The 26,483-nt window shown below is 30.9% G+C and overlaps 3 protein-coding genes across 4 annotated transcripts; all 3 read left to right on the top strand.

The window, feature by feature from the left end:
• The first annotated feature begins 642 nt into the window (after window positions 1–642).
• Window positions 643–15,001, top strand: iav (transient receptor potential cation channel subfamily V iav). Its single transcript, XM_035086956.1, has 13 exons — window positions 643–3,017; window positions 3,100–3,325; window positions 5,293–5,408; window positions 5,474–5,710; window positions 6,472–6,623; window positions 11,022–11,238; window positions 12,241–12,402; window positions 12,551–12,748; window positions 12,860–12,969; window positions 13,055–13,362; window positions 13,588–13,893; window positions 13,974–14,307; window positions 14,730–15,001. Exons 1-13 carry the CDS (start codon window positions 2,196–2,198, stop codon window positions 14,902–14,904), a joined length of 3,363 nt encoding a protein of 1,120 aa, XP_034942847.1. The 5' UTR covers window positions 643–2,195; the 3' UTR covers window positions 14,905–15,001.
• A 689-nt stretch (window positions 15,002–15,690) lies between these two features.
• Window positions 15,691–19,260, top strand: LOC118068987 (venom allergen 5.02-like). Its single transcript, XM_035086789.1, has 6 exons — window positions 15,691–15,744; window positions 16,744–16,914; window positions 17,451–17,532; window positions 17,839–17,977; window positions 18,368–18,684; window positions 19,069–19,260. The coding sequence occupies exons 1-6, from the start codon at window positions 15,691–15,693 to the stop codon at window positions 19,212–19,214; spliced, it is 909 nt and encodes a 302-aa protein (XP_034942680.1). The 3' UTR covers window positions 19,215–19,260.
• A 1,290-nt stretch (window positions 19,261–20,550) lies between these two features.
• LOC118069021 (uncharacterized) lies at window positions 20,551–23,516 on the top strand. 2 transcript variants are annotated; one of them, XM_035086832.1, is made up of 9 exons: window positions 20,551–20,580; window positions 20,785–21,092; window positions 21,171–21,293; window positions 22,261–22,323; window positions 22,418–22,480; window positions 22,605–22,646; window positions 22,711–23,066; window positions 23,138–23,235; window positions 23,327–23,516. In XM_035086832.1, exons 2-7 carry the CDS (start codon window positions 21,039–21,041, stop codon window positions 22,804–22,806), a joined length of 441 nt encoding a protein of 146 aa, XP_034942723.1. In that variant the 5' UTR covers window positions 20,551–20,580; window positions 20,785–21,038; the 3' UTR covers window positions 22,807–23,066; window positions 23,138–23,235; window positions 23,327–23,516. The 2 variants fall into 2 exon arrangements, with proteins under 2 accessions (XP_034942723.1, XP_034942722.1); XM_035086831.1 differs by having other exon boundaries at window positions 23,138–23,516.
• Window positions 23,517–26,483: the final 2,967 nt, after the last annotated feature.

The raw sequence follows: 26,483 nt of genomic DNA, 5'->3' as shown, positions 1-26,483 counted from the left end.
AAGTCGTTGAGATAAATTATTACTATCATTCGCGTGTGTGTATATATTATATTTGTTGGGTATTCTGTTGAAGCTTCTACTGACCCTAGACTTTTTATATAACGTTATTGAAAAAACAAAACCAATTGAATTATAATATTTGATATAATATGCAGATGCAATGTGTGTAGGGTTGAAATCATTGCAATATGTTTCCACTTTAGGTGGCAAAAACAACAACATTGGTTATCAGAAATTCTTTAGAAACATCTAGAATACTGATGTTGATCAGTAGTTTTATATGATAAATATATATACAAGGAAATACCCATGGGTTAGATATTTATTTTGAAGTTGAAAACTTGCTTGTTTATTTTTTTCATGTTCAGTGTAATCAAAACAAAAAAAAAAATATCTTGACGACCTTTTGAATATGGTCAAGGTCTAAGTCTGTTATATGAAATGATACTGGAAGCTTAAACATGAGTTATATTTAAAAATATGTAATCTTTTGAAAATTTATAACACTCAATTTCTTTTTGCATAAAATTAAATAGTTGTTACAACATTCAATGTTTCTCATATCCCTCAAAACCTGTGGACTATAACTGTATACATGAGATTACGTGCTGTTCTGACATCTCAGGTGCATGTACTGTTACCTACGACGTGATTGCCAGGAAAAAAAATTTAAAGAGAATAAAAAGTGCCTTAATCAACGGCTACGTGTAACCTGCTATTACCTCAATAGATTTACGAGTAGAAGCAATTGTAGCCCTTGAAAAAATTAGCTGTTGTTATTATTCACATTCAAGTCTCTTTCTGACGTACACTTTTACATTGTCCAACAATGGAATCAAAGAAAAAGTATAAGTTTTAAAATAATTGTACAATACAACAAAAGATCAATAAAAGGAAATGATTCCAGTGACACTCATATCATCACCATCATCATCACCATCACCATCACCATATGATAAATGGACTTCTAATAATATATTTTGTTGAAAATATACAGCAACAGAGATAATTTTTTCTTTCGTTTGAGCACTGCAGCATATCAGAGTGATTTAAATTATTCACTGGAATAATTTACATGAATATTCATGCAACACGTTCGTTGAGCAAAATTTATTTTTATCTATTGGATACTTTGTCTACTTCTTTATAATTATGCAACATTTTTCCGCATTAGATTTTCTTTTATTACATTATATAGAATGCTATTAGAGAAGATGATTAAATTCTACTCAAAAATTCTCGAAGCTTCTTTCAATGCCATTGCAATTTACACACATATGGTATTGTATTTGTTTTAAATGTTTTGTTTAAACAGTAGTAAACGATAAAAGTCAAGAATAAAAGCAGAAATAAAAAGCCACGTAATAAATAATGGAATAAATACAACAGTTGATACTAAATCAAAATTTGTCATTTGCAGTGAGAGAATAATGCATACTTTATCAGATAAGTGTATGAGCATTTTGCTAAATTATTTTCATGGAACTCAGTGAAATGATGATATTGATATGCTAATGAGAGAGAAGATATATTATGATGAAAAATTCCGTTTTTCAAATATCTTATCAGTTTACGTGTTTCATGACAAAGATGAATGTCTAGAAATTACTAGACGGAGACATTCGTTGTCTTCAACGGCTTAACAGTGACTCATTCGAATGATTCATTAACAGATGTTACTTCAAGTATTATTGGTAATTTTAATGTTTGTTTTAATTACATTGATTATGCAATCAACGTTAAAAAAAACATTTGCAAAGTCGTCGTTTTTTAAATTTAAAAACAATGTCATAAAATAACAAATAAGGCAAATATTTTTTGTTTTTTGATAATAAAAAGCAGAAAAAAAATTGCTTGATGTTCCTGGTGAATTTATAATTGTAAGACGAGGATTCAAACATTACCCAATGACCCTCTGGTATCAGTTGGTACCAAGCGCAAGTTATAGATTAGGCTGTTGGTTGCTATAGCACAGAAAAGCTTTTAAGAGTTGCATACGGCTTTACTTGGCGTCTCGAGGGCTCTAGACACCAGTTCTAATGCATCCTTTTGTCGACTCAGTTACTGTTAAGTTTGAAACGAATGACATTTACTGGTTTTGTTTTCTTCAAGTTTGTAAAGTAACCGAGTGATCCGGAACAGTATCTTCAACTCAAGTCTTGAGTATTAATGTTACCAGAATTGAGGATGTCTGAATGGGTAACGCGTGCGCCTGTCGAAGTTGCGACAGTCAAGTCAATGCAGGTTCTATTCTGGATCGTGTTATCAGTCAAGCGAGTAATGAAGACCAGTGTTTACTATATCGTTTGGCAAACTATAAGAAAGGAGGGGAACTCATTGAAGCATACAATCGTGGAGGTCAGCAAGCGGTAGAGCAAGTAATAAGAGAACAGTTTGGAATCCTAATGTATGCAGATGGTAAAGGACAGGTGATCAATCGTGCAGAATACCTGAGATGGAAATTTCGGGGTTTAGAACAAGTTGTCTTACCCATTGAAGCATCACTATCGCGCTTTGATCCTTTAGCTCAATGGAGTGATCATGAAGCTTGTTGGCAAATGCAGTATCGTGGATCTTTAGGAGAAACTTTGCTTCATGTCCTTATCATTTGTGATACAAGATCACACACTAGAATAGCTCGAATCCTTCTCAAATGTTTCCCCAGACTGGCGATTGATGTGGTTGAGGGTGAAGAATATCTTGGTGCTAGTGCACTTCACCTTGCCATTGCTTATAATAATAATGAATTAGTTCAAGATTTAGTTGAAGTCGGTGCTATTGTATCACAACGAGCAGTTGGCAGTTTTTTTCTACCTCGAGATCAGCAACGTCAGCGACCAACTAAAAATACTGACTATGAAGGATTGGCCTACTTAGGGGAATATCCCCTTGCTTGGGCAGCCTGTTGCGCAAATGAAAGTGTTTATAATCTTTTATTGGACTCTGGAGCTGATCCAGATGATCAAGACTCATTTGGGAACATGATTCTCCACATGGTCGTCGTATGTGACAAGCTAGTGAGTTGTAATTTCCAACGGTTCTCTCTATCTCTCTTTCTACTCCACATCACGTTGATGGTGATGGTCTTGACGTTGACAGGACATGTTCGGCTACGCCCTACGTCATCCAAAATTTCCGGCGCGCAACGGGATCGCCAACAATGCTGGATTCACGCCGTTAACACTTGCCTGTCAACTTGGACGTGCTGAAGTTTTCCGCGAGATGTTGGAACTATCAGCACGCGAGTTCTGGAGATACAGCAACATCACATGCTCCGCATATCCCCTTAATGCTTTAGACACTCTGTTACCTGACGGCAGAACCAGTATGTAACGTTACTCAATTAACTATGACAATTAACAACATACAACACTGTTCTACAGATTACATATGTACATTTAATCCTTCATGTTTATTATAGATAATCAGTTTGCTCATCTATCTAAATTATTAAAACAACATTCATTTTAACATCTTGATTCAATTCAATTCTATTTTATAAAATATCGGACTTTATATTATAATTTATATTTTATTAAAACTTTTGTAATAAAAATCTTGGTTTCAATGTATTTTTAAAAACCAGTGGTGTTAGAATGAATAAAATTCACCGATTGAAGATTATTTGAAAGAATGTGAAAATTTTATGGAATATATTAGTTGAATAATCAAATGAAAAATCATCCATCTTCTCAATTACACATTTATTCCAATTGAATGATTTTATTTTAAAAAATAAGTAGAGTGGAAATATTGAGTTGTTTTATTTCAATAAAACTTACATACTCACTAAATCATGAACACAAAAGACTGAATTTTTAGAACAGTTAATAATGTAATCATTCAGCATTCATCTGTTATTGAAACAAAAATTTAGAAAATGTTCAATTTATAATCAATTAAAATATTATTCTAGAATTTTCAGTGAGTTATGATTGTTGATGTCAAAAAGTTTAAGTTTCTACTTATTTTTAAAACTACTATCATATGAAATATGTATATCCTGAAATTTTACACTTGAATCAATGGTGATGAATCAAACTTTGGAGTTAAATTCCTCAATATATTTACTTTCTCATTCCTCGACATTCATCTTGTCATTCTCATGAATTTCTTTAGTTTAAGTTAATGCTAGTTAATTAGAAACGTCAATTATTCCGCTGATACATTGAAGCATAAAACGATAATTAGAAGTTAATTCGGCTGAATCGAATATGTGATATCTGCATTTCACCATTTCCGGGTGAATTTAATTGAACTCACTTTATTTAATTAACTCAAATTTAAAATTTCTATTTAAAAATAAAACAAAAACTGATAAAATAGGATTAATTTTTTAGAAATAACGATTGTAAGATATTGAAAGATAATAAGAGATACCAAGAATAAATATCAATAGGAAGCTGATAATTGAGCAGGAAAGAGGTGTAATTACAGAAATATTTAAAATTAATGATAATTATAATTAATTGTTAGGAAGATGATTAGTCTTTAATAAGAAGAGATTAAATATTTATCAATCTTCTATTTTCCAAAGAAAAAAATTCTCCTAGATGTATATTTATTCAGGAAAAGAATACCTAGAGAAGAACTTTTGTTTGAATTCTTAAATTCTGTCATTTTCAAACTGAGCAACTGGGAAATATGAAACAATTTTTATCATTCTCATCACCATCTCAGATTTAAATTAAAAAATAAGTCCAATTAATTTGAACTAAATATTTTTACGTTAATCTTATATCAATTATAAAGTATCTGCATCAACTCATACCTTAATATTAATATTTTAAATACAAGTCAATCCAGATGATTCAATCTAGGATTCCAGTTTAATTATCGATTAATTCTTTAAAAAATAATGTACATATTTAGCTTTGAAATGTGGTTTGAAAGTTATATTAAGAAAATTTAAATCATTTCAGTGTAGTATTTCAAACTATTTATTTATTATTAGAATATTTGAAATAAAAATAAATTCCTATAAATTCATTCGTAGCTTTAAACAATTGTTTAAGATTCAGACAAAAAGACTTTTCTTTTGATAATCAGCAAAAATCCGTTAATGATGATTAAAATTTTATCTCCAATTGAGCTAAAAATCAACAATGAATTGAAATAAAATGTTAAATATATCAGTTAATCTAAATAAAAGGACTTTTTTTTAATATATCAATAAGAGTTATTTAATACTGAATCATCTTAATGCTAATCATTAATCATTTAGTCAGTTAAGTTAACTACTTAATTAAAAACATAATGGAAGCTTAAAGAATTTAATGTTTCATTCTACAGACTGGAATTCAGCACTTTTCATCATTCTAAATGGAACCAAAGAGGAGCATTTGGACATGTTGGACGGTGGAATAATTCAACGTCTGCTGGAAGAAAAATGGAAAACTTTTGCTCGTGTACGTTAATTATTGCATAAATTATTGATGGGTAAATAAATTTATGTAAATAGATTTTAACACAGTTGCAGTTTTTGAAACGTTTAATAATTCTCGTGTTTCATCTAACATCTCTCTCACTTGCGGTTTATCTCCGTCCAATCGAGATCGATGCTGAGTTGATGGCATGGCCAGAAGAGCTATCTGATATTGGTAGAACTATCGCAGAATGTGTTACAATCCTGGGTGTCCTGTGCTATATATTATTCCAGCTAGGTGGAGAAATGGTCAACATTGGTCTGATATCTTTTCTCAAACAATTGGTATGAGTCAAAAATTTTTTAACTTCATTATTTTTACAATCTCTTGTAATTTCCCGGGCTCATAATACATCAGTAAACTCCTTTCTGGATCTTAACTGTCATGATAACAAACTGTATACAATCAATTCTTCTATCGAAGCGAATCAAGACGAACGTCGCAAGATCAATTGCTTTGGCTCAGTGAGAAGTCACGAGGTTCCACAAAATGATAGAAATAAAAGAAAAAAACTCACTAGGATTAACGATCCTGGTGAAAGACTAGTTGTTATGTCGATTGCATGAACGTAGTGTTTCATCATGTTGTTGGTAACTCACTTATCATTTATCTGTAATTATATATCCAGAAAAATATACTCTTTTCATATTTGTCTTGTACTACTGATGTTTACTATTAAATAACCGGAATAAAATTATAACAAGAGATTGTAAAGTTGTTTACTATCCAGCATAATCATTAAAATCAACTTACAATTTATTCAAGTTTTTTTTATTGAACTATAATTCTATTTATTCTAAATCATTATAAGTTTTTTATTTATTAAACATAAAAAGCATTTCAATAGTTTTAATTATTTTGTCATTTATAATCAATTATTAGTTTCAATGCCAAATTATTTTCATAAAGGTGATTATTCATTTTATTTATGTAAAAAAACATTTAATTGCTCCAATTCCAAAAATCAAGGTTCAATATTGAAGTTGATGAATTGATAAAATTTCAAACAATCCAACAATTGCTAACATAATGTTTTTTTCAACAGAGTCATGAACCAGCTAAATTTATATTCGTCATCAGTAATCTACTAATTTTGGCTTGCATTCCATGTCGCCTGGCTGGTGATCGTCACTTAGAAGATGCAATTTTGGTCGTCGCAGTGCCTGGTTCTTGGTTTTTATTGATGTTTTTTGCTGGGTTAGAACTTTCATGCTAAATTCAATGCATACTTAAGGTAACAAACTGTGAGAGAAGAGGAAAGCTCGTCACGCGAACGAGGTGGTCAGTAGCTTACAATTGTAGCTTACTGCTTGTTGAATTAAGCTAGGTCATGAAATAGAAAGACAAGTTACGTTGAGTATCTTGTACTCTTGAGTTGTTTGCTGTCATGAACAAGGCAAGTTGACTCCTCTTGAGTAGCTGAAGCAGTTTCCTCTTCTCTCTCAAACATCACTGGCATAATAAAGCGTCATCGATTAATAATTCACTCTGCCAACGAGCCATGTGGCGCCGATCGGTCCGGCGAGAAGCTCTCATATTACATCCGGCTACGTGAGAGATGATTAATGCTGCGATGATTTTGTGTTCTCGACAGAACGTTCAACTATCATCGATTAATGATGATTCACGATGCTCTAGTACCTAAGCATAATAACTAGTCCGCTAACTTTAACAATCAACCGGTTTTGTTATTTTTAACATTTTATAAGAAAAAAACCACTTGTCACTTTAATATCATGTTTCTTCATCCTTCAACATGATTAGTTAGTCATTATTTTTTATTCATTCAATGCCAATATAATTTTCAAGAAAAAGACTTTATAGAGTTTCCTAAGGACTAAACAATGAACAATAATTTTTATAGTATGATATTAAATCTTTATGATTCACAGAATTTATATAAAAATAAAATAATTGTTTTCTATGAAGTTGGTTGAGTAAATGTTAAATAATAACAATAGTTCAGTTTGACACGCATCATGATTTGGATGCTTATTGCAATTTTATGAAAGGGTTCATGTATTTTTCTATCACGTGTGGTTTTTGAATAACCAATTACTTGGAATTGCTGAAATTTAAAGCGAGACATGGACTTTGATTATGATGGAAATGTATGAAGGTGCTCATTTGGTGAAAAACGAAGCTTTTGAAGAGAATAATTGGAAATATTAAAGCTGACGTAATGTGATAAACGTATAAAGTTACCACTATAGTCATTAAAATACCACCTATTCTTGGTATTTTTCAATTTCAACATTTTGTTTCATGCCTTTATATTATAACAAAAAAAGAAAAAAAAAAATAGAATAAATTAATCTTGAAAATGTTTTTACAAAATGATCCAACTTTTAATCATTCTCAATCCAAATGAAAAATTTTTAGCATAATTGGGTCAGTTTGGGATCAGAAATGAATTAAATTCAACTAAAACGTCAACAATTCTTAGCTTCTGAACATAATTTTCACATCAATAATATTTAAAAATTTTTTTTCTCTTTACTTAAGCTTAATGTAATGCGGGTGTTTTAAAAACCCTTGGAAAGAGCAAAAAATATTACGGAATGAAGAAATAATACATAAAAAAATGTGCTTTTAACAACGATTGATCGTTCAGTTCCTGCACAGAACGTTTTTCAGGTGGAAGAGTCGCACTTGACGGTTTTATTTCTTGTGGAGCTCGAAGCATCCGTATTATCTGTATGCCTACGCTCCATTACTTGACTTTTTCATGCAAACAGAATACCGTTGGATGATGTAAGAGAATCTAGACGACAGTTGAATGATTTCCATGGATATGTATTTGAATGTCTCGTACAAACCACGCGCGGCAACGACACACACCTAACGCGTGATCAGCATATCAACTGCTTTCTATCAAAGAAAAATTTAACATCCATAAGTTTTTCAAAGGATAAGAAATTTTCAAACTCTTCTAATTCAATTTAAAACTTTGCTCAAGCATAATAAAAGCTGAAAAAGGAGTATGTTCATTGATCAGAAAAAATTGAAATAAAAAATCAGTAAATATTTCATGTTATCTTTGAATGTTGGTATTTTGATAAATAGATAGTAATCGTTAAACATCAATGGGGATGCAATAAAATACACAAAAGTGTTAGCGGATATCCATTGAATTACTAGATAAAATCAGACTACATAGAAGCCGCAAGTTATTAATCAATTCACTGAGCATTTGGACGTTTAACATAAATCGTAACGACGCTGTTTGCTGGAATATATACTCCCAATCTCAGTGGATCCGCATAAATGTACGAATAGATAGATGTACGTTTCTACATGCATAAACATATATGATGAATACTCGCAAATCTATGTACAGAGGAATAGAAAATTGTACAGATGTGAATAAGTGGAAACAAAAAATAACCAGGCAGCAAGTGAAATTCGGGACCAGCCCTAGATAAGCCTCCAGTTTTATGTCATGTTTATAGAGCTTGTATTACTTCGTAATGCATCTTTTATGTGTTTTGATATGCTCACTGCCAAACATTAGTTTTTAGGAGTTGCAATCACTGATATTACTCTCAGATAGTTTGTTTGGAGAATCTCAAGAGAAATAAAAGGTTGGAAAATATTTGATTCAATGCAAGGCATTGTGGGAATAATCAAAGTGAATTGAATTGTGGATTTTCAAGAAAAGTGAGCTTAATTCAACCAGTATTTGACATGTATATTATTTATTTTTGTACACAAAAGTTAATTAAGCTTTGGATATGATAGAACTCAATTAAAATCGGTTTATTGACTTCTTTATCTGAATATTCTCAAGACATGAATTCTTTTGAGTGTTTATACATAATGGATCATTCAAACCTAGAGTCCTCTTTGACATATTCAAGTTTCTCTTTTTCTCTTTAGATATAAAATATAAAAAAAGTCTCTATGGAATATCAGGTTTTAAGTAAATTGGTGTAGATGTTGGATATAATTAATCAATATCATGTACGAACAAAGATCGAAGTTTCACTTTAGACAGGTTATCATTTACTTTGGTTATGGCTTTATTATAGGCACATCGACCATAGACATAGTTGACTACGACATTCATTATTTTTTAGCTCAAGTATTTTCATAAAATCTTCATAAAATAAATTTCAAGTTTACTTATTGATTTTTTAAGTAGATTGGATTGTGAAGAGGGTTTTAAAAATTATCAATATTACAACGTATAATCAAGTAAATTATTTTCAAGGTAAATATTAAATATTCAGTCGAATAAAAATAACTAGCTTTCAGAATATATTTATAATTCCCAATTAATATCATAAGGTGTGATAAATTTACTGTCTTCTTCACCTGGTCTTTTTCATAGATAAAATTATACTATGATTGACACATTAAAGACGAATATTGACATTTAATTTTTCTCATTTCAAAAAATTAATTTACACTGTAAATACTAATGTTAGTAAAGAAACCAAATAACTATACCATTTACTTAAAATCAATTAATCAGCAAATATTTTGTTGGATTTTAATGAATGTTTATTGATAATATTAATGAATAAAGTGAATATAATTTTTTGAATAGTTGATCAACTTTTCTTTCATCACTTAAAGGACTCATAATATTCAGCATAAAATGTATTATATAATTTGAAGATTATTTGAATTCCAGCTTAATTACTTTTCTCATACAACGATATTTTAACCCTTGAGTTTGAGAAGCTTAAAAAAAAATTCTCTCATTACTCACTACTTGAATCTTTTTTTTTTCTTTGTTATTATGTTCTATATATAGAATGAAACTAATAAACAATTTCTATATGTCTATTTTTTGTATCATTGGTATAAAAAAAAAACTTTGTATATTTTTTGTTTCATCCTTGGTTTATTCAACGATAGCTAAACAATGTAAAATATTTTTTATTATCTATAAAAACTGTTATTCATAATCGTATACTGTTTTCATTGATCCTTTTGGGAATCTCGAAAACGTGAAAAATAAAACAATAGGTAGTCGTGTTAAACATTAAAAGAAGACAGCTTTGCGTGATACAACTACTTTAATATCTTTTCGATTAGCACATCATTCTCAATTATTTGTATTTACAATTAAAAGATGAAAAATGGATGAAAAAAGACAAAAAAAATGAAGCCAGATTTTTAAAATCTTTTTTTTAAAACTAATGAATAATTAAAAATTATTGACAATCAATAGAATCGACAAAACCATCTATTCTGATCATCTAGAGAATCTTAATTACATCGATAAATTAGTGTATTCAAAGGCATAATTCTCTTAATGAGTAAGACATTTTTGCTAATCCGCGTAATACCGATTTATTTCTATTGACAACACAGATTAAGATAGTCAAATCCTGTTCTCTGCTGTATGTATCAATCTATAAATCCCATGTATATATATGAGTATGTATCGTCATACAATGCCTTGTCGGCAGATTAGGAAATGTATATGTCGTGGTTTCTGATCAATCCATGCACAGTTAGTAGAAGCCCAGTAGACGTGATAACGATTGCTACTTATGATAATGATAATAACGAGGACAGGTCATTACGATGACCATCAATGACTCCAACAATAAGAGGAATATGTCCTTATCTATTTTGCAGTGCTGTACGACTAACTGGACCGTTCGTCACGATGGTTTACAGCATGATAACAGGCGACATGCTGACCTTTGGTATTATATACATGGTCGTACTCTTTGGATTTTCCCAATCATTCCACTTTCTCTACAAAGGCTCACCTAAAGTCAATTCATCACTCTATCACTCCTATCACTCGACATGGATGGCTCTTTTGCAGATCACTTTGGGAGATTACAGTGTAAGAAGACTTTTCCATCTATTTTTTTTCCTTTTTTTTTTTTATTATATAAATCAGTGAAAAATTATGAATTCAATCTTTTTTCTTTTTAATTTAATGAAAAACCTCTTTTTTTCCAGCACAAGATTTAGCACACGAAAGTGACGCTACATCCAAACTTCCTAGTGAGGGAGAGAAATTTTATTAGTCCACGTGAACGTGGTATTACGATCGGCCCAGTCATGGGTCGACGACGCGAGCGATGAAATATAGCCCGTCTGCTCGAAATATTGCTCGGTTCCGCGATCCGTTTAACCGACACCGTGGCAACATGACACTAAGAATAAGGACCTCGGAAAAAATACGATGTTCCGAGTTGACGTATTGTAAACAGTTATAAACGAGCACAGGGGAAAAAACAGAGAAAGAGGTCAAAAATAAATATAAAAGAAAATCAAAGCTTTAGTAGGTGTAAGAATGAAAACTTTGTTAAATATCCGAACGTAATGTTGATTTATTTGAGGCTCCCGTGAGAAACTATGGAGGTTGATGTTGACGTTGAACAAAAATATTAGAAATAATAGAAAAATTGATACATCAATTATTGACTTCATTTTTCCTTCAAGTCAATTTTAATAATTTTATTTAAAACAAACAAGACCATCAATTGTATTTGGGAAATTTTCAGTTATTATTATAAAAATTATTTTATTGAAGCATAAAAATGGATATTTAATGATCACACATCCATCGTAAAGTTTTACGATAAAAATAATTTACCGTAACTTGCAAGGATGAATTTATTTATGCATAAGATGCTAAAAAATTAACTCTTTTCTTACAGAATAATTCTTTCTTACTCTTAAATACTTTATATTTCACAAATTAATGAATTGCCAAGTGTTTCAATATTTTTATTCATCCCAACATTATTGATAGAAGAACTTTCCTAAACTAAATCAAATCTCTAGAAAAAATACGAATAAATCTTCATTAACATTAGATTTTTTTTTGTTTTTCTAGTACTCTGACCTCAGTGAAACAACATATCCAAATCTAAGTAAAACAGTATTTGCCATCTTCATGGTTTTGGTGCCCATCCTCCTACTCAACATGTTGATAGCCATGATGGGCAACACTTACGCCCACGTAATCGAACAAAGTGAGAAGGAGTTTGTGAAGCAGGTAAAAAAAAAACAATCAGATTTATCAATAGATATTCGACTATTATTTAATTAATTAATTCAGCAAGTTAATTAATCACCTGAAAGATAAATGAGTCAATTTCCGTATTAATTATCGATAAATAACTTCCTAAATGTATAAATTTCAGTGGGCGAAAATTGTAGTGTCCCTGGAGCGAGCAGTATCACAAAAAGACGCACACAATTATCTACAAGAATACAGTATAAAGCTAGGACCAGGTGATGACCCAAATAATCCTGCGTCTGAGCAACGAGGTGTCATGGTGATTAAGAGTAAATCCAAAACAAGGGCAAGGCAAAGAAAAGGCGCAGTAGCAAATTGGAAAGTCAGTATTAATAAACATTTATTTAAATATAATAATTTTATCAAAAGCATTTGATGAAAAATGAGACTAGATTATTTTTGGGGATATCAAATGGATTTTTTTGGTTTTCAGAGGGTTGGAAAAGTAACAATAAATGAATTAAAGAAGCGAGGTATGACTGGAGAAGAATTAAGATGTATCATGTGGGGTCGAGCATCTATTTCTACACCCGTTCGTGCTAGGTAAATATATCGATTTATGTTGTATTTTTTCTTCCTCTATTTTCTCCTCTTCCACTCCGTTTACACTTGATTGTTTTATATGCAGCCCACATATAAAAGAGTCAGAAATCTCGGCATCAGCGGCCGTAGCTGGCGGCTTTGGAGAGGCTTTAACAGCAGCCTTGGACGTAATGGCCTTTACACACGACATTGACCTGGACCAAGCAACTGAAGGAATACCAACAACTAACTCAAATGTACTCCAACAGGCACAAGTATCTTCAGTTCAATCATCTAAATCTCCAACTGTTATTGACATAAAAGGAAAAACTCATCGGCCAGATTCTGAAGATGTCAAAATAGCTGAATCCACTGAACAAAAAGCAGTGGAATCGAAGCCAATTGAAAAGAATAGTACGCTTGCTTTCTCTCTAAATTTATTGTGCTCTAATATATATCTATATAGATATATATATATATATCACTTCTTTTTCTCATACAAGTATAGATTCTCATATTGGTACTACGGAAATTGAGTTTTCATTTATGAATCTTCAACTATACATATTCTTTGGTTCTCTTTTTGCTTCTTTATTCTTTTCAACTCGATTCAAAGCATTGTATTATATCTACTTCTAGGAAATATTATTAATAGAGCAAACCAACGGGATCAGACTCAATCAATTGGATTATCTTCGAAAGATGGTGAGAACATGGACCCATTGCTAAGTCTCATCATAGCATCAGAAAATCCAGAATCACAACATGTGGCGTTACTTAAATTGGCTGAAGAAGCAAGAATGGCAGGTGAAATAAAAGTTAAACTTGACTCCCATATCTTGGAAAGCTTTGGCTTGGGTGTGGCACCGGCAGAATTGGAAAATTGTCCAATTTCAGAAGAGAAAGATAAATTTTTAGATGAGTCTAGTGATGATATTTGTGGAAGTAAGTGTTGGGATATTTGATACTTTATGAAAACAAATCTCAACATGATGTTTGATTTTATTTTCACATTCTCATTGCAGACAATCTTCTTGGTACTGATTCCCGATTGAGGCGAATTCGTTCAGCTACAATAAGATATTCTACTTCAAAATTTTATTGTAATAAACAAAATGGCATTGAGTATTCTACCTCGTCGTCGGATGAAAATTCACAAAATTTTATTGTTTCCAACCATGTTGGTGTAAATGAATCTTCAAGGCTAGAAGCTCCAGGGAATCTAGAAAATAAAACAGAGGGAGTGAAGCTTGAAGTTAAAGATAGGTCTGAAAATGAGAAGCTTGAGAAGAACCAACACAAACAGCAGCAGCACGTCAATAAAAATCACAAGCGTCGAGTGAAAACAGCGAAAAACAGGTACAAAAATCCAACGCTCGTATCCCACAGGCAACAACGATAACGCGGCAATTTTGCTCTCGAGGACTTTCCTACCGGCCTTCACGGACGAATATTGCACGCGATCTCAACGAGTACTTGAGAGAAAAAGAGAGAATAAATGAGTAAAAGAAAAAACAACATTTTGGGTCGAGAGCACTGCGTCGTGGCCTCGTATTTTGTGAACGGCTAAAAAGAAAACAATGTCAAGTAAAAGAGAATATGAGGGGTGAAAAAATCCGCAAGCAACTGCTAACCGTCATAAACAAAATTTCTCTCAGCCAAGCAAATTTGCCATGACTCGTTTGTCTGAATTTGCAACATAATTTTATATCTCATATCGTTTCGTTTAAAGATTGCAGTAGAATCTAGTCCAAAAAATGATTATTTGTTTTTTTTCCCAGGGTAACACCAAAAGAAGTAAATGCTCATGAAAACGATGAAATCCAGATGAAAAAGAATGACATCATTTCACCACCAACATCACCAACGGATCCCCTTGAGCCGTGGAGTACTCGTGGTATCAGCGACATGAATACTATATTGGCCTGGCGAGAAAATGGACTAGATAGTCCTTAATTTACTGTTACAAAATTCGATACACATTTTACAATAATGTGATACCATCTCTTTCATAATCAAATTTTCACGACCTAATTGATCTCATTACTTTACACATTAATACAGTGAATATTTAACCAATGAATATGTTGATAGTGATCTAGATAGCTTATAAGTTTAGTATTTGATTTTAAATAAAAGCTTACAATATTGAATAACATAATATATAAAAGATTCTCTTATGTGTAACTGTATGTGTTACGTGTATGTAAGATATATTTACCGTCAAGAAAATTGTAGTATCGCCCACGAGGATTTTCTTTATCCCGGATAAATCCCCGGTATGGTGCGTAGAATAGAGAGCATGAGCAAGACTGGTAGTGTAGAGGTAAAAGAAGTAGAGTACTCCAGAATAGATTTTCAATTACGTCAGCAGGGCTCTATCCTTAATGGCCTAGCTATAGCTTAAACTTATGAAAAGTGGAAACTTAAAATTATATTTTCTATCCATGATTGCCATTTGCAAAAGTCTAACTTTATACCTATCGTCCATCCAAACGAGTACAAGTTTGATGTCTTGCTTATACATATTTCTATTTACTTATCATTATTTTTCAAACTTTTTTACTTTATCTCAAGTGTTCTCCATCGTTAGATGAAAATGAACGTACATAACTCGGAGAAAATTACATTCAAGAGTAATTTATAAAATTCGATGCTTTCAAACTTTGAATATCTCTTCAATCAAAATTAATTCTGCAAATTTTCTGCCTTCAAAACGCGCAATATTGCACTGTTATCACAATGACGGCACTGAGAGACTTAGATATTATAAACTTTAGTAATCCATCATCTGGAGTAAATATATATACACTCAAATTATTTTACCCATAATATTTAGTACTGAATAATATTATCTTTTAATTAATTAAAACTCATTGTTAGAAAAAGAATGCTGAAAAATTACACAATGACATTTAATTAACTGTGTTTTTTAACATATTCACAAATTGAATGACACATTTCATTGAAATACACTCAAATAATTGAAAAAAACATACCCCATTTCTAATATTGATTTTTCCACAACGCATTGATACCAAAAATCCTAGTGTTTCACTTGATGAAGATTGTTTTATTGAAAGCTGATTCAGTTGGACTGTCTCAAATGTTCGAATAGTGAAGATAAATAGTATGTGATGTCAAATTTGGTCGTACATCAAGAGAGCGAGTGGAATATGACCTAGATCGACATTTTCGTGTAACAAAGTTTACCAAAAGTTTCATATTCTATAGCTCATGCACTAAGGAAAAGTCGAAACTTACAAAACGTCTTCTCTTGTAGGATGAAAATAACTGCGTTTGTTTCAAAATTATCTAATTGTAGAACTACTGAAAGAAACTTACTAGCTTGTTAAACTAACAGACAGCAAACATCATTCATGCTCTTTAATTATCAAATGATTCTTCTACAGCTTAGATAAATATACACTAGGTACCTTGAGTTTACTATTCACATACTCATACAATATTTTTAAATAAATAAATAGCAAACTTCACTTTTATTAGCTTTGTCTTACTATTGTGTATAATTTTATGCGATAACATCCTGTGATATTCCGATAAACACCTGACATGAGAGACTTCACAAAATTATATCATTTATTGTTATTAGTTAACACATGGTATCTGATTTTAACTCAACCTCTCAAAGAAAAGTCTCATTATTGTCAATTATGTACATATCACACCATGTGTTTGTTTCCTGTAAATATTTTTTAGTTAATCATTTAATCCGTACTTTGTTTGAATAGGGTTAGCATTTTATATAACCTCAAAAATTTGTGTTCTTTAAAGTTTGACAATATAGGACCACAATGCAATGATATCAAAAGTGGTGATTTGGACACCGAAGAAGTAAAGTCTATTTTGCATCAACATAATTTATATCGCAATTTCGTGGCTAGTGGACAAGAAATACGAGGCAATCCTGGACCACAACCTCCTGCTAAAAACATGATGGAACTAGTGCGGTTCATTTAACCATTTTATTAGGGTAAGTGTACCAATTAATGATTTAGTGAAACTCTGTATCTTATTAGCTATTTAGGCTATTAAACTTATTTGTAGCACCTAAATAATGGTGTGATTATAGCCCTATTATTGACACCGTATTTAATACTCTGTGGTCATTAATGGGAATATTCTCTTGGTTTTTGGTACTTGGTAATTAAAAGCTGGCTCATTAATTGGTATACTCACCACTTTTTTCTTAAAACAATCTTTTAAATATTCAATAACAAATAATCAAATAATTTTTGAATTTTATTTTAAAAATATTTAAAAAGTTATTTTGTTATCATACTATACCACTCTGATGGCTACAGTAATTATCAGATCAGTTTTTTTGATAATAAAAAAAAAAATAAAATAAAACTGTGATATTTAATGATTAAATTTTAACCATTCTCATATCAGATGTTCATTTAATTAACTTCCTGCTTAAAAAAAATTTTTATTTCCTGGAGCAAAGTGGATGTTGTTATAATTCAACGAATTTACAGATGTGGGATAGTGAACTGGAAAAATTAGCAAAACGATGGGTACTTCAATGTGTTCCAAGCAAAGATGAGTGTCGTGATGTAAGTGAGTATCATCCCATATTCACGTTCAATTTTACTTTAAACTCTCAATTCCATTCTTCTTGATATAGTCCCTCATGCTACTACGAGAGTAAATTTGTTTTCAATGGAAATTGCCATTTTCTCGTGATATTATGGAATATCGAATATCGATTGTATCATCGACGTCGTTTATTCTGTGGACGTTTTAGCATGAGAATGATTCGTTTATTTAAAAAATACTACTGATAATCGGACTACTTTTATTCATTGTTCTTTTTATTATCCAATACTTTTCCAATTATATATTTCACTTATCTTACTTCTTCAGGTCGTTTTGCGGTGTGGCAAAACATCCACATTTTATACATTGAGTCACTCGAAGCAGGAACAACTGGTCTCCACCGCATTCCACTCCACGTTCAATCGTGGTCGGACGACGTTGAGAATTTCGATACTGCCGAAGTTGGGTAAAGATTAAGTTTATTGGATTGCATGTTGTCTATATCGTGCCAATATATAGAGTATATTTGCTAGTACATTTTCTCTTTAAATGAATGAAACCTAAAATGGTTTAGCGAATACATTCCATACAGAATTATTTATGCATCAAAAAGACTTCTTTACTCTTTCCTTTATCGAGCTCATAAAAATAAATAGCATTCATAGAATTATATATGTAATCGTCACCTCAATTTCAATTTCCCGAGTAGTGTCAAAGCTCCAATTGAATGTTTGAATAATTCATGAGCTTTTAACTAAATTTTAAGTATCTCCATATGACATTTAATAGTGGCTAAATTATTATGATAATTAAATGGTATTTTTAACTACAAGACAGGCTTCATGTTAATCCACAGGTTAGTGGACTTTGCCAGAGACAACAGAGGTCCATACATTGGCATAGCAGCTGGTAAAATAACCCATGTGGGTTGTGGTCGTGCAATGTACTCAGTAGACTTGCGGCATTTAAAGATGACGGATTTTCAACAGACGTCCAGGGAAAACAAGACCTTTAATAACATTCATTTCTCTCAAACTCATCAACGCCTTGAAGTACTCGTTTGCAATTATGGTCCTATTGATCGTACCAAACCACAAAATCTTTATGACGACGGAATCCCTGGACAATGTCCCGGGGGTCTTACTCACAGCAACCACTATGAATATCTATGCAGTAAGTCATGATGTTTTCTATTAAACGGAAGACGGCTTTGGTATACTGATGAGCTGTTGTTATTTCAATTTATAATTAACATTTAATTACAATTGCTAATGAAATTCGATATATAAAAATGATCAACTGAGACGCTGAAACATTTTCAAGGTATACGTATAGTTGAAATAGTAGCAGTAGTAAGAGTAGTAGTAGTAGTGGAAATCTATTCTGACCTGGTATCTATAAAGAGCGGGAAACAGTGCAAATGTAATTCGATACTTGCAATTCAAACGACTCATTATTTTCAACTGATGTGCAATCATCATCATACAAATAGCTATTTTTTATGCTGTTTTTATTGTTAAATAAAGATGTTTCAGTGGTACTTTCTTTATTTTTTAGAAAAAAAAGAAGATGAAGATGAAGAACAATGGCTTGAACGTAGACGAGAAAAAAATAGCAGTTGTAGGATGGATCAATTTACCACAATACTATTTTCTGCCATACTTGGACAATTTGTCATAAATATGTTACTGTCTATTGGTTAGCGATAAAAATACGATTTTATTCGGATTGCCATTGTGAACACGATTGTGAAGTCGATCTACTTAAGAGATTAAGGACAACAGTTTCTCATTGTGTCTACACTCAATTTATCCCAACGGCAAATAAAAAAGTTTGCCATGGCAATTAGCAACTCACTTCTGTATCTTACGTCTAGAAAGAGAGTAAACTTGACTTGTGAAGAACCAGCTCGACATTATACTTTTTTGTCTGGAATCATAATTAGCTTTCAACACTTGCGACTAATTTTAGACTTGTGTTGATAACTTATTTTTTTATTGACAAAAACCTGCTTGAATTTGCTAATAATCTTCTAGAAAAAGAGCCAAAAAGAGTCAGAATATATTTTTTCATTTAAAAAACTTTTAAAAAAGACCTTTTTTTTTTTATACAAAATCAGGCCAAGATACTTTTCGTCGTCAACTCGATGTTATTTTTTGAAACAGTATCTGTCTTATCACAAAGGTGCTAAAAGACAAAAAACATCCAAAAAATGTCATTGATTAATGTGTTTTGAATGAAGAAAAATTTTTTTCCATACAAAAACCTTTGTCACTTCTTCTTAGAAAATCACAAATTTTTTTATATTTTATCACATTTTATCTTTTTACTTCAATCTCTTTTATTATTCGGCTCTAATTAAAGTCAATCAGAGACTTGGTAAATATTTAATAAATTTCAAAAGTTCATGAACTAACCAGTTATCTTGTACAATTCAATTGTTAATGTTAGATATCCTTTCTAAAAGACCACAAATGCCCTTCAGTCGTCATCTAGAAGTCGATCAATATCTCAAAGGTAAAATTTTTCGTCTGAGAGTCTCCTCCAGATCTGTTTGTCCATTCGACAAGGGTATAGTACTTCCGGGCTATCCTTCCACCAAGCCTGAAAGCTTCTCAAGAGCTATTCATGAAAAAAAAACGATGAAAATGAAAAAGTAAAGATAAATATATCATCGTCTCTTATTTCTTGAAGGAAAAAATTTTTCCAGATAAAATCTCTTAGTGAAGTGATGGAAATGATTTAGATCGATGAGAAAATTACTGAGTGTGCACTTGTTTTGTATGTTTAGCTGTACAACACGCAAACATAACTTTTAAAAGATAGTTAGATAGTTCTATCTTTAATCTAGACTGTCAAAATTTCTGTGAAAACTTATTTCACTTTAATTTATATAAATACTCGATACTTTTCATCCACTAAACTGGAGCCTTTTACGTTTTTAATTTAATTCAATCTATTTTTGTTAACTGTACAGGTATGGAGTCTAGTGATGCGAGAACCAAAATAATGAAAAATTGAGAGACCAGTGATTGAATAAAATATAAAATCCGTAAAATTCTAAACCAAGTAAAGTAAATAATTTGATCGTCTAGGGAATTTTCTGACACATTTAATGGGCATAATGTCTCAATTATTTATTCATCTAATCCCTAAAGCCTCTGAAAATTGCCAAACCGACTCCAGTTTTTTTTTTTCCAATCGTTCATGAACCAAAAAAATATGTTCAAGCTTTTATTATTATTTTTTCTATTTATGGTATTCTATTTTCAGATAATTTTAGTAATGGAAGTATTTATTAATTCTCTACTTAACTCTATCATTATCTTCCCCCATCAATCACGCATTCACTTGTCAAATATTTTATTTTAACACCAATCTGTCATCTCATTCCCCTCCCTCCGGCTTATCACCATTTTGGACATTAAAAATTCATGTTTTAAAATAAATAAATCCATTGGAACTGTAAATTATCAAGTGTCAACCACAAAAAAACGTGTAAAATAAATTGAAAAATTATTATAAGTATGGAGGAACCTAATCTACGTAGATATTATCGAGCTCCTGCTTACAATTGGATTGTAAAAATCTTAGGACAAATTACAGGTTAATTATGTTATTGATTGGAAACTAATTTGTTTCTTTTTTGTGTGTTTTAGATATGGAAATATATGGTTCTAGACAATGATCTTCGAGCTTTTTTTGGAATCAGCCATGACTGTGGATTTGTTACAATGATTACTATCGTTTTTGCTGTTGTTATTCTCATGTATTCTCTTCTGGTAATGATTTATTATTTAAGCTATCTTGCATAATATAGAGGGTCTTTCGGGTCGAATAAATCAAAAATAAAATTATTTAATTTTCTCTATAAGCACAAATAGTCTGGATCAGAAGCTTTATATAACATCTTTGATTTTTTTATAAAGATCAGTCTCATTGAATGACATTTACATATTTTATAAATTAATTATTATTCAATTTGAAAATTTCATCAAAGTGGCATTTTTACTATACTATTAAATAAAACAAAAAAAACAATAACAAAACAAATTTAGTATTCTTTTAAGAATCTTTTGTTTCAGTTAAAATAAAATAATCAACTCAGAAAAATAAAATCAATCTGCTTTGAAATTGTAATTGTACAATAGTAAAAGTTTTCTTTTTTATTTCATTGTTATTTTATCATAGTACAAGTGTTTTCACAGTGAAAAATTTTACAAACAAATATTCATGATTTTATGAATATTAATTTTAATTTAAATTGTCTTTTACTGTTTCTGATCATTTTTTGAAATAATTAAAACATTTTCTATTACATTATGAATTTTAAATTTTTAAGATGAAGATTCTCCAAGAGCTAATAGGCTAACTTATTAATCGATTTATCACTTTGAGATAGAAGAATACTCCAATATTGTAAAAAAACTTGAATCAATTAATTCATTATTCACCAACCTTTATAAAAAAATTAAACATGTCAAAAAATGGAGACTATCTCGTCTGATTGATGTGACATAAACTAGAGAAAACTCGAGTGATATTACGTAATGGCTGTACATGGAGCATGTGCAATAGAATACAATAATAACGAATTGAACGTTTAATTAACCGAGATAAAACTTTTTGTCAATATTTCTTTATAATAAAAAAAAAATGATGTATAAAGTCATCCTACTATCAATTAACACTAATAATCTAGCTGCATTCCACATAATTTGAAATGCTAGTGTGACTTGTTTATTCCAGAGCATAAAAGTCTCCAAGTCAAACGAAAGAATGTGTCGAGCATTGCAAAATGAAACGACTGAGGTAAATCACCTTTTTCCTTTTATCCTATTCTAGTGCTTTTTCATTCTTTTCATTCATCTTTATATGTACGTGTGAATCTATTGAACTGATGTAGAAGTTGCCAAGGAAGCGCAGCATTTTGAGTGTAAGGCCAGCATACAATTGTATACACAAGCATGTAAGTTCGTCTGAGACTTCTCGCTTGATTGTCTTGTTTCACCTAGACAGTATATTCCACTCTCTAGGCAGAACAATACAAAAAAAAAGAAAACTTGAAACTATACAAGACCCTTAATTTTTAGTTACAGCAAACTGACGTCTTTCAAGAAAAGGCCAAGAGAACAGTGAGTACATTTATTTAATCATTTTTATACTGGTGTACATGGATTGTTGTTTGTTCCTTGTTAGGTGCATAAGGAGTGTCTAGAGGTCGAGTTGATGCAGAGCCGGATATTTTGCATGAAGAAACTTTTAGAGCCTGCCGAGGGCCTCTCAGTTTTTTAATAAAATTTATGCTTGGCTCGAAAATCGTCTGATAGCGAAGGAGGAATTGGGAAGATAAAAGAAAATGAAAATATAAAATGGACGCAATAATTTTCATCTGCACAGAAAACAGCATTTCTACGTAGAGGTCTGCTAACGAGCACTAATAACCCGTAGTGCTGTTGGGCCTCGCTTGGGAAAATATATACAACAGAAAAGTTGGTGTAGAAAACGAGCTCACCACTTTGAAACATCGGCTCGTTAGCGCACAATTCTTTTCGGTTATCCTTTTTTTTTTTGTCATTTTTATTTCTACCTCCACAGCTTTTAAAATGCAAACGAATTTTTACAGAGAGGTAGTGGATAAAGAGTCGATCGTACGGTAGCTTAACGTCAACTAATTCGAATTAACGAAGCTGCCAAGATGAATTTACCAAGAAGACTGTTAAAGTATGCTAAAAAGTTAACATTACTGACAAATTGATTGTTTTATTAACATGCATGTTGTTAACGTGACGTCAAATTTTATTTTCTGCCCTAGTTTTATCACGTTATAAGCTCTTATTTCATTAACTACAACTTTAACTTAGTGAATTATTCAAGAATACTTCACTGATAATAATCGTAAAGAATACTACTGCGGGATATAAATGTCCTTCTGAAAGGATATAAACCAGTTTCCAGGAATCTATTTAATAAATATTTATTTCACAGTTAAATATTGGATTAACTATTAACCTGATTAATCAAGTTAGCTATAAATTTATATTTTTCATGAGAGTCAAGATGACTTTAGGTTTATTTTATTGATGATTTCATTTTTTATCAAGAAATTCATATTTAATTAATTTTTTTTTTTTTTTAACCTCAGTTTGTGAAAAAGGAGTGAGTTATTTTCGACTAATAAAACTCTAGCAGAATAATACTAGTTTGTTCATGTATAAGTAAACATGTACAGCTAAAAACAATATACATACAGTACTCTCTGAAAGTTGGTGGAAGATACACAAAACTATGCTACTGTGATCCAATGGCCACATTGTCACGAAAATTTGTTGATTTGGAAAAGTAAAATATCATTTTTGTTTTGTTTAAATATTTTCTATGCTTTGTGTAACTTCAAAACGTGATAATATCTTTCATTTTATATTTCAAAGAAAATTAAAATTATTATTATTATTATTATTGTGCATAAAATGAAAAGTAAAAGATTACCTTACTAAGTTTGAGAATTCATTTCTATTTTTCTTTTAAATTTATTTTTTAAAAGAATTTAAATTAAATTTAATATGAGCAGTAAAATCTGATCATTTTTTTTTTCAAGAACGAGAATTTTAACTAAAATTATGATAAATTAAAAAAGAAATTAATGACTAATTTCTATCCAATTTAACTTGAAAAAGTTTTCTTTTAATATTTTTCTATAAGTTTGAGATTTGAAAAAAACTTGTTTAAAATTAATTTTAAAAAATTTTCTAGTTTAAATTATGAATAACTTTATCTTTAATTTATTTTTAGATTATCAATATGATTCGTACATTTTACACTTTAAATTACTAAATTCTTCTCAAATTGCTATGGATAATGGATTCCAGATAAAATCTAAAATCATATTATTTATTTTGAAGACTATCCCACCTGGATAACTAACCACATAAATATATTCAAAATTCCACAGTACTAACTGAAATGTCAATTAATTTCAATAAAATAGAATGAAAATGGATGAATTTATATATTAAATATAATTTAATATTCCAACCTGACAAATAAAGATTTATTAATAATTTACAAATCTTCAGCCAAGTAACCAATATTCAGTAGCAATAAATTATTCCAACCCATAAATGTAACATTATTTAATCTCATAAACGACAAAATGATAAGAGCCATTAATTTTATTATAAAAAATTTTATTTCATCCGAATAAATCATGTTTTTACTTTGAAGGCAAGAAGAAATACATCTTTTTCTTATCACAACTTTATCATTTCTTAACCGAAAAAAAAACTCTATTAATTATTGATAAATATTTATTAAGATATCCTTTCAATCAAACAATACATCAACTATCAATAAATATTTTTTTATTATCCTAAACTGATTTTTTATCACCGTTTATAAAACATCAGCTAGAAACGAGTTAATTTTTTTCTTCAGCATCGTCAATCAATTCTAGAAGCCATCACTCTATTCCAAGAGCTTCATTTTATTTCTAATCAATAAATCATTGATCCCATAACTTAAAACCGACTGCAATCTGTGACGGAACCAACATTTCAGTACAAGTTGATAATTAAATTATTGAAACAATTTAAAGATAAACCTTCAACTGAATTAAAGCCAAATGATCTCCAACAAAAAGTATTTGGTTAAAAGAGATGACGTGAGTCTATAAATAATTAGGAAAGTAAAAACAACAAATGTTTCTTTCCTCCATCAATCAGAAATAATATGATAAAAATGAATAAACAAGACAGTAGCTACTTTATTTACCTTCTTGAATACAATATTCAGGGGTGAATTTATGATCATCAACTACTGAGACATTTACCTTAATAGCAGAGTATTAACAGTGATTAACAGTAGAGTCGTCTTTATCATCTTGACAAACATTAGTTTAGCATCTAATCTAAGGACATGTATATGTGGATAGATGAGAAAATAACTATTACGGCCCTGGGGTTGATGGCACTGCGCAGAGCGTTGAAGATGGCGTCTGGGTAGAATTTTGTTCGATTTCAAGCTCACAGTTGTCCCCTCTCACCTTCACTCCAAAGCCTCACCCTACCTCATAGAAGTTTGTGAGAAACTGGCTTCTATTCGCACGAAAGGGTCTTTGCTCCCGTTTAATATTTCACAAGAGTCCACAGGCCACTTTGAGCATCGACATGTGCGCCGTGGAAGGGTATCGAAAAAGACTAAAAGTGTTGTGTTCTTGCGGGGCAAAAAGGGGAAGCAAACAAGAAGAGACTCAAGTGTCTGACGATTTCGATGTTCTCCATAGATCGTTGAGAATTTTTTTCATTTCTTTTACTTTCGTTTCTTTATTTGCTCACTCTTCTGCCATCGACAAGTCCAAGTATACTCTTTGAGAAATGTGCACATTCTACCCTATCCCAACTCATCTATAGTCTTCATATATAGATATAGAGATACATCCTCAATCTTCACATCACCATAAAAATATACTTTTTCCCTTTTTTTTTTTTTCATGTGTTCCTCATTTCAATTTTTACCCATTTTTACCCTCTTCTCGAACCTATACGTCTCGCAAAATTAATGGAACACACGTGCACGATATGCTACCATTCTCCTTTCCTTTACTTTAGAAACACCGAGGAAATATGACCGGCAAAACTACCCCTTCTTCACTTGGAGATACTTTATGTAACAGAAAGGACATAAGCTTGGACACAACTAAACGCCAAAGACGTTTAACTTTTCGCTTCAATTTTTCAGATTTATGAGCCTTTGAAGTCGTACAATGTTGTGTAGAATGGTGGCAAATGCTCGCTTTTATCGATACCGATAAGTAATGGGTATACAAAAATAGGGCAACCTATTTCTGCGATTTATTTGTCTTTGAAAAATATTTTTAAGTTACAGCGAAATTTATGAAATGGCCTGGATGGTCTAGTTCCTCATGCTTTGTTGGATTTTTGATTTTTTTTTATCATCGTAATTGAGAAGTGGAA

Source organism: Chelonus insularis, unplaced genomic scaffold, assembly GCF_013357705.1.
Source record: "Chelonus insularis isolate UGA/USDA-ARS -01 unplaced genomic scaffold, ASM1335770v1 contig_404_pilon, whole genome shotgun sequence".
In the NCBI taxonomy this organism is placed as follows: Eukaryota; Metazoa; Arthropoda; class Insecta; order Hymenoptera; family Braconidae; genus Chelonus; species Chelonus insularis.
Note: the sequence above shows the minus strand (reverse complement) of the source record. Positions and strands in the feature narration are given on the sequence as shown.